General features: G+C 33.3%; 1 protein-coding gene and 1 pseudogene across 1 annotated transcript; both read left to right on the forward strand.

Annotated features, from left to right (window-relative positions):
• The first annotated feature begins 4,502 nt into the window (after positions 1–4,502).
• Positions 4,503–8,828, forward strand: LOC145159157 (FKBP-like peptidyl-prolyl cis-trans isomerase family protein). The gene is made up of 10 exons (XM_079078071.1): positions 4,503–4,681; positions 4,766–4,906; positions 5,358–5,413; positions 5,502–5,557; positions 6,185–6,242; positions 6,796–6,870; positions 7,400–7,489; positions 7,600–7,677; positions 8,416–8,456; positions 8,556–8,828. The coding sequence occupies exons 1-10, from the start codon at positions 4,612–4,614 to the stop codon at positions 8,581–8,583; spliced, it is 693 nt and encodes a 230-aa protein (XP_078934197.1). The 5' UTR covers positions 4,503–4,611; the 3' UTR covers positions 8,584–8,828.
• A 1,287-nt stretch (positions 8,829–10,115) lies between these two features.
• On the forward strand, positions 10,116–12,490 carry LOC145159158 (wall-associated receptor kinase-like 20 pseudogene; annotated as a pseudogene).
• Positions 12,491–13,720: the final 1,230 nt, after the last annotated feature.

The raw sequence follows: 13,720 nt of genomic DNA on the forward strand, positions 1-13,720 counted from the left end.
TTTGGTGAGGTATTTAAGCATCTTATGGACCATTTCTCCCATATTTTTCCAGCCTCCATGTCCTTGGGTCATTTTGGCAAACCCTAGCTTCTCTAGAGTGTGTGTATGAGCTAAGAGTGTGCTTTTTGTGTGGTTGGAGAAGAAGAAGTTGCATCAAGGCGATTAAAGAGTGAAGCAAACTTGTAGATCTTCGACCAACACTTCATGAAGAGGCTCCAAAAGGTAAAAATCATCTACCTTTGTGCTTGGATTGCTTAGATCTTGTTGTAGTAGCTTTTTGGTGTTCTTCTTGTCCCAAAAATCCCATTGTTATGCATGCTTCATTTTAGACGTTTTGGACTGTCCTTTCAGACCCTAGGATAGGTTCTAAGACATAAAAATGAGGTCCCTTGAGCTAGTTTGGTCCCTTGTTCTTTGTAGGAGGTCTTAATGGATCAAGACCATGTATTAAGCCATTTTTGGTCGACCAAAGTCTTAAAGTTTGAGACTTTATGGTTCTAGAGTGCTTTTGAGTCATGGATCTAAAGTTTGGGCTTAAGTGCTTAAGCCATTAAGCACTTAATAATGTTTTTGGGCTATGCGAGGGTACGCCCCGCGTAGGGAGGAGTACGCCCCGCGTACTTGGTCAGCCTCCCCGTAACTTTGTCAAAGCGAGGTCTCGTGTACGCTGAGTGTACCTCCGGCGTACGCACCACATATGCGACTGTTTTGGATTCCTTTGCTTTAGGCCTCGAGTATTAGGCCATCTGTTGGGCATTGATGCTTGGGCCCTAATGGACTATCTGGAAAGGTGTATTTTGGGCTAATTAGAGAATCAGACCTTTGGATAAGACCCAATAAGGAGTTGGGCCCAATTTGAAAAATTGGGCCAAGTGTTGACCTTGAAGTAATTTGAGCCTTTTTGGATCAAGATTCAGGTTGGTTTTCTTTGGGTTATGTTGGGCCGTCTGGGATTTTATGGTTTGGGCTTTTGGCTTGATGGATCTTCTTGAGTGAAGGTCATGAAAGGAGTTAGGCCCAATTTGGAAAATTGGGCCATAATCGGACTTAAGGAGTTTATCTTGATATGTGGCCTTTTGTCATCTACTTTGGGCCTTAGCTTTGGGCAAAATTTGAGGAAGGGTAAAAAGGTCTTTTACCCTGAATTGGACTCGTATTATGATTCAACGACTAGATGTTGATGAACTGTCATTTTGGTATCTGTTAGCGCGTGGGTGATAGCAGATCTGCAACTAGAGGTTATTCATGGAATCAACTATTGATGGGGTGTTGTCTTGATGTGGCAGTTCGGAATCTGGCAGCTAGCAGCCAGGGATCGTCTATGTGATCGGCAGTGCGATGTGAGTTTTCCTCACTAAACTTCCGAGTCGAAGGCACCAAGGTCAACCTATTGGTTTGATAACTTGATATTGCTGATATGCTGAGTATGATATAGTTATGCATGCTAGTCTTGTTATGCTAGTCTGGTAGATCTGTAGGACTACCTGTGAATTACCTGTTTATCTATTATGATATTATCTGCTATATGTTGACATATTTCTGTGGGTAGGTTGAGGTAGTACTGCTTCGTGCTATAGCCAACAAACCTTGGAGAATTGGAGATATTAGATGAGGGCTAGGTAGGGCATGCCAGACTCATACTGAGGGGTCAATAGCATTCCAGATAGGAGTTGAGGACCCGGTTGGTATGCCTTGAGGGTAATGGAGCAATCCAGATATGAGCTGAGGGCCAGGAAGGGCATGTCAGACTCATATTGAGGGCTCATGGGCATTCCAGATACGAGCTGAGGCCCGGGTAGGGCATGCCAGACTCGTACTGAGGGCCGGGGAGCAAGCCAAACATAAGTTGTGGGCCCAGGGGGCAAGCCAGACTTATGCTGTGGGCTCAGAGGTAATCCGGTCTGTTAGTTGTGGACCCATTGCATGCTGTTATTTTGTATATGTGCTATTGTTTGTGTATTTGTACCTTGGGGGAACTCACTAAGCTTCGTGCTTACAGTTTTGGCTTATGGTTTCAAGTTCTTCAGTGGATCGTGGCAATGTGAAGGCGTGACCGTACACATCCTCATGTTTTTGGAACTTATGGTTTCTGGGATACCCTGATAACATTATTGTTTTGAAAACTATGTGTAACTGATTCCGGTTTTAAATAAAGGTTTTGGAAACAACGGTTTTGTAAACACTTCATTAATAAATGAGTTGTTTTGAAAAGTTTAAATTTTACAGAAATTTTATGGATGTTACACAATTTCACAAATTATTTTATTTTGTAAGATTAATATATTATATTAGTTTGGTAATTTAATCTCTAGTTTTTTTGTCAAAAATAAAAAAGATTATTAATTTATTTTGTTATTTGTTAATTGTTAGCTAATTTTGTGTATATTAACATAAAAATAATTTAAAACATCATATTTAATATTGAGGGGTTTTAAAAAATAAAAAAATAAAATAAAATTAGTGTTACTATTTTGATGTATTGGTTTTGGCCACTAGTTTTAGTGTTTGTGTTCTGTCCCTGCTCTTGACCACAACGTGGATGCCACGGTCCATGATAGGGTATACTCGGATGTGTGGTCTTCTTATCTTTGAAGACAACTGAGTGGGGGAGCTGAAAGGGCTTAAATGTCAAACCTCTTTTCAGATTATTCAATTTATTGCTCTTTCTTATCAGCAAGATACCTGGAAATGAGATTTAGATCCTAGTGTAGGATATATGATGGCATGACAAGAAAATTCATTGATAAAATCACACTTCTTGTGGACGCTTCATCAACAAAATGGAATAATTTTGTTCCCAGTAAGGTTAATGTGTTAGTTTGGAGTTTGAAGCTGAATAAATTACCGGTTAAAGTCAATCTTAATAAGAAATGTATTAACGTAGATACTCTTATGTTCCACGTGTTATAAAGAGGTGAAATCCTTAGATCACACATTTTCATGTGTGAAATGGCGATAGAGATTTGGTCCCGTTTAGCTTAGTGGTGGGGTGTTCACATGACAAACATTGCAAACTATAATGACCTTGTAACGTGGAAAACACGGCTTAATTCATGATTTGGCAAAAAAGATATTTTCATGTGGTTCTTACTATAAGTTTTTGGACGATTTGGAAGTTTCGAAATGAAACGGTTTTTTGGAATGATGAAATTGAAAAAGGTTTGTATTCTTGATTTTATTGTCACACGATCTTTTTTATTAATTGAATAGGTTGGCTCATGAAACCTTATAAATCTATAAACACTGTAATTCTCTTTAACCATCTTATTCGTTTTTTTATTTAACTTCTTGTGGTTTAAAAAAGAAACACTAAGCCAATAACCCTTTTGTTCTCCAATTTTGAGGGTGTGTGATTAAGTTTATTTAAGAAGCTTATTAGCTTAATAGTTGTTCTATATTTTTATAAACTACAAAAATGTTTGGATAAAAATAACTTATTACGGTAGGAAACCACTAATAAACCATTTTTTCATAATTTACATCATTCTAACTTATTAGCTAATAAATTAATAAAAATAAACAATAATTTTTTTTTTCAAACACCATCCTATTTAGCCCTGTCGAAAATACCCGATCTCTGAATTACCCGCCCGATTTTTCAGGTATCGGGTAAATCGGGTCGGGTTAATTTTTTCCGATATTCGAGTAACCTGATTTTTTTTCAGGTCGGGTATAGGGTACGTTTGTTGGGTTTCAGGTATACCCAAATTACCTGAATTATTTTAAAAATTCCTTTTTTTTTCCTTTTCGTAGAGCTTGTACTCTGTAGCAGGTATTTGATCACGCTTAAACTAACTATCATTATTGTAAAAGATGAATATCTTTTATTATGACAGTATGACATCAACAATATTAAAAACAATTGTTTATATGTCAATATGTTCTTTAAAACGTAACTGTTTTCTAGATTATAGTTTTTATTGCAACTAACAAACTCATTATCTTGACGAAACTTCAGAACATGACAAAACTTATGGCCACCATTATCTTAAACATTTTAAACTTTTAAATTAAGATCTTTAAGTATTTGTTTTTAACACCTTATTAGATTAGATTAATCTGTTAAAATATTACTTGATATCTCAAGTATTATATATTGACTAAAAAATCTCAATGTTTAAAGTTTTAGTAACTTCGTTTATGCCTCGTTTGTTTATATAAACAAGACTAATAGAGCACGACATATTTATTTCATTAAATTTATTTTCAGGTGCCATTTAAAAAAAATTATATATTTCGGATAATACCCGAATTACCCAAACCCGACCCACTACCCGAATTACCTGAATTTAATTTGGGTCGGATAACGAGTATTTTTTTTAACATGAAAAACCCGAATTACCTGACCCAAATTACCCGAAACCCGAAAAAATTACCCGATAACATCCCAATTCCTATTATATAGCACTAAAATTATTATTATTATTATTATTATTTTATTTTTTTTAAACCACAAAAAATGTGGATGATATTCACGATACTATCCTAAATTCCTAATCTCTTCTCATAGTTTCATGCATACAAACACACAAACACCACTTCAAAAAAATCCCAAAATTTTCCTTCGTTCTTCCCAATTCGTAAATCGTAACACTCACCTCCAATACTCACATGGAACTCTCTCTTTACCCCAATAAGCCATCTCTTCTTACCCCTTCTTTGTCCTCCATTACCACTTCAAGTAAGTGTATCTACATATCCTATTCGCTATCTTTTATAATTGATGATGTCTATTTGTCTCAGGAGTTTGCTCTTTAATTTGCAGAAAAGGGATCGCCCCATAAAATTAGGATTGCATTCTCATGTAATTGCTCATCATCTTCGTCAGAAGCTTCTGTCACTACAGATGCACCATTTTTTCAAATCGACGGGAGGAGAGCGTTCATGAATTGTTTTCTTGCTGCAGGTTTTGCTTCATTCAGTGAATTACTTCTCTTTGTCCTTCACATTTGTGATACTGATATCATTTTCCTTAAAAAGACGAGCAATTAATTAGGGTTTAATTTGCATATAGAACCCTAAATCTGGTTTCTCAATTGATTTGGTTATTAGCATCAGAATGTAACCCTAGATTGTGTTACTTTTAAAACAACGCAAACTTCTGTTAAGTATCTAAATTATGGATACATTATGAGTTGATCTTCATTACTTCTGTTTGAAGGTGTAATAATCAGATAATCAGTTGTTTGAATGTTTTGAAAATTTTAGTTATTCAAGGAATTAAAAGACAATATCACTGAAAAAGACATTCTTATATCGATCGATTATTTAATGAGGGGTAGTATAGTAATTTAAGGTTTTCCTTAATTTATTGTTTATGTGCCTAATGCTTGAAAATTAATTTCTACAATGAACAGCTGCTGGTTTTTGTGTCACTGGTGTAGCTGATGCTGTTAGTACAAGTAGAAGAGCTGTGAGATCCTTATTAATTATATATAAATTAATTATATACACAAAATCATTTAATACAATTTATAAAAGTTTTATTATCTTTATTGCAGCTTAAGGGAGCAAAAGTGCCTGAGAGTGAATACACAACCCTTTCCAATGGGCTAAAGTTAGTAACTTACTTAACTACAAAGTACAAACAACGTTTATTTTCCTTTTTTGGTTTAATAATAAATTTTATTATAATTTTATAATTACTCCCTGAATAACTAAAAATAGCTAAAAAAGAAATGGGTCGAAAGTTGTTTAAAGTGTATTCAAAAGCTTAATCGCTTTGTTATTCAGATTTTCATTTTTGTATTATAGCTTTTGTGAACATATTAAGTTCATTAATTATTTATAAAGTTAAAAAATAAAGGGCAAATTACAGAAAAAAACCATTTTTGTATTATAGTTTTTGTGAACATATTAAATTCATTTTTTGTATTATTTATAGCTTTTGTGAACATATGAAACCTTATATGACATATCAAAATGGTTAATTTGGAAAAATGTCTGAAATTTTTTATGGTTCAAATGTTCAATTGGAAAAAAAAAATACTAGTGGTCAAAGTCAAACCACAAGATTACCCAAATTAAAATGTTTTTTTTAATTTGCCCAAAAATAAACAAAAATTGTTGGTGGGTCAACCCGACCCTTTTTGACCAATTACACAACACGCCCATTTTTCCACTTCCATTTATTATTATCAAAAATAATAAAAAAAAATTAATATTATAAGTTAATTTTGTTTAGGTACTACGATTTGAAGGTTGGAAATGGTGTTGAAGCTGTGAAGGGATCTCGGGTTGCAGTACGGTTTGTGTCCCAATTTTATATTTTTATCTCTTATTGCAAACTTATATAACTCTAGTGCCTATATATATATATATATATATATATATATATATATATATATATTTCTATTTAGTCCTTTCATTGTATTACTTTTTTAATAATTCAAGGTCAAAAAGGTACTTTACTCTCGCTACCAATATAGGCAATGCACTTTATTTTTTACCCGTAGTAGCATTGTACTTACAGTTCTCCACCAATAATAGCAATGTACTTTATTTTTACATTTTTCTACCTATATATGGTCATTATACTTTATTTGTTATTATTTTTAAGGAAATGTAACTATTTCGCTAATATGAGTAATGAATTGTATTTGTATGTAAGTTGCTATTATACGTAAAGAAAATATAAATGGTTGTTTGATATGCCTCTTACTGGGTCTGACTTAGTCAGGTCAGATTTAGACTGTTTGATACCATACTTAGCAGCCTCTGACTCAGTCATCAAGACAGACCTTGACTCAGTCAACAACTATCAAAAAACCCCTAAGTCAGACAATGATGTTGTAGGTACACTATGTTGCTAAATGGAGAAACATCACTTTTATGACAAGCAGACAAGGGATGGGTGTTGGTGGTGGAACGGTAATTAGATTTAAAATCTAAATTCTAAAAAACTAAATGCAAGAAATAGCAACCTACTTTCATTTATCACTTTCATTTCTTTTTTTTTTTTTGAAAAATCTACCCGATTATAGCATTCTACTTTCTTATTTTATCTTTATTATAGCCACAAAAATTGCTTTGTATCAGAATGACATTGCCATAATTGGATAGATTTTTAAAAACTACAATGCTATATAATAAGGAAGAAATGAAAGTAGAATGTTGCAATAAAAAAAAAGATCATTATATTTAAGGCAGTTTTATGGTTTAACCACTATTACTTTAATTTTCCAATCAAACCATAAAAGTTACAAATAATTTTCCAAAATAACCATTTTTCTGAATTTTTTTTATACAAGATCGCAAATATGGCAAAATGATGGTATAAATAAACAATAACCAATTCATGTTTCTTGTTACCTCTACTTTTGGATTTACATTGATAAAAAATAGTCAAATCAAAAAGTTGACCAAATTCCATGATTTTTTTTTTATTTTTTTTTTTCAGCCTTATGGGTTTGATGTCGGTGAATCAGAAAGAGGAAATGTCCTTAAAGGGTTAGATTTAGGTGTCCAAGGCATGCGAGTAGGAGGACAGGTACCCTAAACTTTCAGCAAATGTCAAAACCACCCCCTCAACTATAAGCTAAATAGTCAAATACCCCCTGGATTTTGAATATTTGAATATTTGATTTATAATTCTTGTAGCGACTGCTGATTGTACCCCCGGAACTTGCTTATGGAAGCAAAGGTGTGCAAGAAATTCCTCCAAATGCAACCATTGAGGTATGACTACTGATGTGAAATGACGTAAATGCCCTTCTCGTAATATGAAAAAGTTAGAGTTGGTGGATATCTTTATCTTAAAATATCAAGCCTACTTGTATTCACTTATTTTTGTGTGCATCGGATTCACTAGGGACTTTATTCACATCTTGACTGGCGTGGGCCCCTTTTGAATAATAGCAATGTACTTTTTTTTATTTTCTTTTTTCTTTTTTTTTATAGGGAAAATTAAAGAAAATCTTTTTGGTTTTGACAATTTTGCGGTTTAACCACTTTTTACTTAATTTTTTTAATCAAACCATAAAAGTTTCAAACATTTTTCTAATTCAACCATTTTGACTGTATTAGGTCAAAATGGTTAATTTGGAAAATTACCCATGAAAAAAATGTATTAAAACTTGTATGGTTTAATTGAAAAAATATTAGTATTAAATTAACATTCTATTTACAAATATTATTCTTAATCAAGCATTGTTCTTTGTAAAATATACCTGATTACACCAATAAAATTTGCTTTGTATGTGAAGATTTTTAAAATTACTAATTGTAATATGCTATAATTAACAAAAAATATGTGAATGTTTGTTGTTATTTCTTGCATTTTATCCCATTTGAACAATCATTCTAAATATTCCCTATAATATCATTTCCTCCCTTTTTCCCCTATAAAGTCATTTTGCAGTTTAATCAATCTTTTTTTTTTTTTTAACAAAAGTTTGTTTTTTTTAAACAATGCAGATAGATATTGAATTATTGTCCATCAAACAAAGTCCATTTGGGTAAGTATAAAATAATAAATTACTCAAAAAACATTATTTCCCTTGCATTTAAATTCAAAATACTTATAATTAATCTATATGTGAATTTATCCTTTGTAGGACTCCTGTCAAAATAGTTGAAGGGTAACATGAATATTCTATATTACCTTTTGTTGTACAACGAGAAGATCAGAGGGTGACACGTGTCATGATAAAAATTGGAATATTATTTATATATCACTTTATTCGGGACCATGAAGCTGCTTTTTGTAGGTTCTTGGACTACCATTACTTTTCTACTACGTGGCATATTTTTTGTGATAGTAGATCTTGTACATTGATGTTTCATGGAAGGTATATAATTATAAACCTTAATGCAAGAACTTTTGTCAATTCCATAGATATTCATATTCTACTTTTATGTCGATTTTTCAACAATTTGTAGCAATATCGATTTATTTTTGGGAAAATGACTTGTAAGCCCAACAAAATTTCTAAATCGTTCAAAAAACCCTAATTATGTTTTGTATGTTCAATAAAATCCAACGAACTTAACATTTTGTATAAAAAAACCCAATTAACTTACACTTTTGTTCGATTCTCATTAGGGTCAATCGGCTAATGAAAGTCAATGAATGACATGGCTTATGACGTGGAATTAGATATCAGGAAAATGAATTGTAAGACCAATGTAGTTTCAAAACCGTTCAAAAAACCCCAATCATGTTTTGTCTGTTTAAAAAAACCAATGACATATGCTTTTGTTCAATTCTCATTAGAAGCAACCAGATTCATTAGGTATACAAGTAGTTGGCAAATGACATGACATTATATTTAATGACATGTAATAAATGGATTAGAATTGCCCTTTAGATATCGATTGCGTCTACTATAAGAGATCGAACACAGACGGAATCAATATATAAAGGGCAATTTTAATTTGTTTATTCCATGTCATTAAATATAATGTCATGTCATTTGTCAACTAATTATATACATAATGAATCTGGTTACCTTTAATGATAATTAAACAAACGCATAAGTTCGTTGGAGTTTTTTTTCTTAAACAAAAGGGTAAGTTTGTTGGGTTTTTATAAACAGACAAAACATGATTGTGAGGTTTTTTGAATGGTTTCGAAATTTCGTTGGTCTTATAAGTCATTTTTCCGATATTTAATTTGATGTCATAAGTCATGTCATTCGTTGACTTTCATTAGTCGGTTGACCCTAATAAGAATTGAACAAAAGTGTAAGTTAGTTGGGTTTTTTTTAGACAAAATGTTAAGTTCTTTAGGTTTGGATTTTCTTGAACAGATAAAACATAATTTGAATTTTTTGAACGGTTTGTAAACTTCATTGGGTTTATAAGTCATTTCCTATTTATTTTTCACCATTGAGATGCGTTTGGGGAATTTGAGGGAAATAATAAATGAAGGCAAATTTGTAAAAATTAAAACTTTGATGGAAAAGTCATATATTCCTCATTTTTTCTATTAAGTAATTTTTTCTATTAAGTAATTGTTTATGTATTGTATATATAAAAAAGCAATAGTGATTAGACATGATGGAACTCGACTAGCTAGGGTTATTTTTTATAATGAAAATAAGAAGGTATTCTTGTCTTTTATACATACAAACATTCTAGAATGAATATTTATCGTTCTATTTTTGTGAGTTTTGCCGCATTACATCTAATAAAAGAGTATCAAATGTAATATGTCATGTCTTGTCATTTGCGTTCCTTTTTCTAAACATTTTCTCCATAGAAATAATTTACTTTAAGCCCCACACACTTTAGTAGTTTTCAACATAAATTCTTTAAACCACATTTTCATATTTTATTTTTTAAAAAAAAACCACTTTATTCCAATCTTTTTACCCTTTATTTAACCTTCTATCTTTCACCCCTTTCACACCCATTTCTTTCCCATTTCTCTCTTTCCCTTCAAATCCAAAACCATGACTTTTCTTTTCTTTCTCATTTCCTTCTTCTTCTTCTACTCTTCTTCTTCTCAAAAAATTTGCCCCAATTGTGGCCTCCAAAAAGTCCCATACCCATTAAGCACTAACCCCAATTGTGGTAATCCCGATTACACTATCAAATGCCAAAATCAAAAACTATACTTCAATGCCCTAAATGGAACTTCATATCTTGTCCTCAAAATCAACCCCCAAACTCAAAAACTAGTGATCCAAACTCAACCATGGTTACCTAACCAATGTATAACTCAAGATTTCCCGGTTAGTGAAGGACTATGGTTAAACCAATCACTCCCATTCAACATATCATCCCAAAACACCATTTTCATCTTCAATTGTTCCCCTCGTTTACTTGTGTCCCCTCTTAATTGTACTCGGTCAAGTCTTTGTCATGAGTATCTGGAAAACTCGGGTAGGGTTGACCCTGCCCGAGTTCTCCAATGTGCAAATACAATCAACCCATGTTGTACTTTCATTGCCGGAGGTCTCCCGTCGGCTTACAAGATCCGGTTACATTCCTCCGGTTGCCGGGCTTTTAGAAGCATTATAAATTTAGAAAAAGAAAAACCCGCGAAAGAATGGGAAGAGGGGGTTGAGATTCAGTGGGCCCCACAGCCGGAACCTGTTTGTAAAACTCAAACCGATTGCTCCGGTGAGTCCAAGTGTGAAATTACCGAAAAGGGTATATCCCGATGTATTTGTAACCGACGTTATTGTTGGGATCACGTCCTCGGAGTCTGCTCGAAAAAGGGTATCTCAAAAACTGGGTTTCCGGTCAAGATTTCCATCGGGGTGGTCTTGTTTTTTGTGGCGGCGGTGGTGATGGCCACCGTGACAATCAGAAAATCAAGAAAAATTCGCCAGAAAGCTGAGGTGGCGAAAAAAAGAGAAGAATTGTTCAAATCGAACACCGGGATGAAATCCGCAAGAATGTTTACGTTAAAAGAATTAAAGACATCAACAAACGGGTTTTCAAAAGATCGAATTTTAGGAATCGGTGGATTCGGTGAAGTTTATAAAGGCAATCTGCCAGATGGCACGATCATAGCCGTTAAATCTGCAAAAGTAGGCAACATAAAAAGCACACAACAAGTCCTTAATGAAGTCGCGATTCTTTCTCAAGTCAACCACAAGAATCTTGTTCAACTTTTGGGATGTTGTATTGAAGGCGAACAGCCGCTAATGATCTATGAGTTCATTTCCAAGGGTACCCTTTACCATCATTTACACAAAGAGTCCTCCAACTTTTTAAATTGGCAATTAAGGGTAAAAATATGCTTACAAACCGCCGAAGCTTTAGCTTATCTTCATAATTCAGCTCATACTCCAATTTATCATCGCGATATAAAGTCAACTAATATACTTTTAGATGATAATTATAATGCAAAAGTTTCCGATTTTGGCCTTTCAAGACTGGCTCGACCAGGGTTGAGCCATGTCTCGACCTGTGCTCAAGGGACATTGGGGTACTTGGACCCCGAGTATTATAGAAACTATCAGTTAACCGATAAGAGTGATGTTTATAGTTTTGGGGTTGTGTTGCTTGAGGTTTTGACTACGAAAAGAGCGATTGATTTTGAAAGAGGGGAAGAGGATGTGAATTTGGCGGTTTATGTGGCTCAACGGGCAGATTTGGTTATGGAGGTGGTGGACCGGCGGTTGGTTGGGGAGGAGCCGCCTGATCCAGTGGTGGTTAGTGTGAAAATGTTTTGCAAGCTTGCTCTTGCTTGTTTGAGAGAGAAGAAAGGGGATAGGCCAAATATGAAAGAAGTGGTTCAAGAACTTCAATCTATAATTGATGTTTTAAATCAAGAAGAGGTTTCAAGTGAGACAAGTGTAGTGTCTGCAGGTTGACTTTGACTTGACCTTTAGTTTTGATTTGGTTTAGTCTAGCCATAAGTGAGTTGTCGAGTTTAAGCCAAGATATATCCTTCTTATTTTGGAACACATACCTTTTTTTTTTTTGAGTTTGGGTATGTATAGATGATTTCCATTAGGGTTTTTTATTTTATTTTATATTGTGATATATACTTTTTTTTTATGTAGAATGAATATGCATAGTATAGAAAGGGGTATGTGGTGTGAATGATCATGATGATTAAATAAACTTCACCTTTAGTTACTATGTTAAAAAACAGTACTTGTTTGGTCTAGCATAGGTTTATGAAATTAATTTTATGATTATGTGATATCTTTTGCTTTGATTATTTTTGTTGATCGAAGTTATTTACCCATATTAGTTAAAGCAAGACCAATAATCATAATTGATAACCGATCAAAATATGATCAGATGGATAAATAAATGGCAATTAGTCAAAAGTAGCATTATTATTTTTTCAATATAGAGTGTGGTTTAATTTTTGTTCATGATATGATGATAACAACGTCTATATACATATTTTGCTGATCATAACAATATGTAATCAAAACTTGCAAAATGTATTTTGTTATTTACCCATCATACCAACGTAATTAAATGCGCTTTTACTAATAATCGTAATATGTCATGTGAAACTAGCAAAGTATACTTTGTTATCACTGATAATACAGCGTACTTAGATACATCTACGGATACTATTAATATGTATCAAGAAATTTATAAAATTTATATTGTTTACCCATAATATTAATGTAATAGTATTCTTTACACATAATATCACCATATTTTTTTTAGGGAAATTGAGTAATCTAACTCTTACAAACAACAATTTTAACAAAAATAACCAACAATTTTTTTTTTTGGAAAAATTGAGTAATGTAATGTAATAGTGTTCCGGAGCACGATGATTTGTTCCGGAGGTGTGCTCTGGAACACGATATTCCAGAGTATTTATAATACTGTTCCGAAGGGGTTGCCGGTTGGTGGGGATGAGGTCCGGAATCTGACACTCCGTACATTTCGAACTGGAAAAGTGCATTCCGGACTGACGTCCGGAACTGCCGTACATTCCGGAGTGGCGTTCCAGAGAGATAGAATTAGAGTTTTTCTATGTTTTTCATCGAAATATGCAATACATTTGTGTATTTAATATATTTGTGTGTTCGATACTTTCGAAAAACGTTCCGAATGAGTATGTTTACGGGTTTTTTCCGAGTTCCAGTTTCTAGTGGAGGACATTGGCAGGATATCGATAGATATATGCAGTATCTTGCTCCGGATTACACATGCTTTGGTGTAGATATAATCAGTGATATCAACTTCGTTGGGTTAGTTACGTTGGTTGCTTCCAAGTCCAGGTTAGAAACAAATCAAATTCGTTTATCTTTTCAATGTCCTGAATCAAATATAAATATGCAGATTCTTG

The sequence above is a fragment of the Lactuca virosa genome, chromosome 2 (genome assembly GCF_052849685.1).
Source record: "Lactuca virosa cultivar CGN04683 chromosome 2, Lactuca_virosa_CGN04683_v6, whole genome shotgun sequence".
Classification (NCBI taxonomy): Eukaryota; Viridiplantae; Streptophyta; class Magnoliopsida; order Asterales; family Asteraceae; genus Lactuca; species Lactuca virosa.

Bases quoted from the DNA above. Each gene is read 5' to 3' on its own strand.
- LOC145159157 (XM_079078071.1), top strand. From the start codon at position 4,612: ATGGAACTCTCTCTTTACCCCAATAAGCCATCTCTTCTTACCCCTTCT. The intron at 5,558-6,184 runs GTTAGTAACTTA...AATTTTGTTTAG, and splicing joins ACCCTTTCCAATGGGCTAAA to GTACTACGATTTGAAGGTTG. The intron at 7,678-8,415 runs GTATGACTACTG...TAAACAATGCAG, and splicing joins CTCCAAATGCAACCATTGAG to ATAGATATTGAATTATTGTC.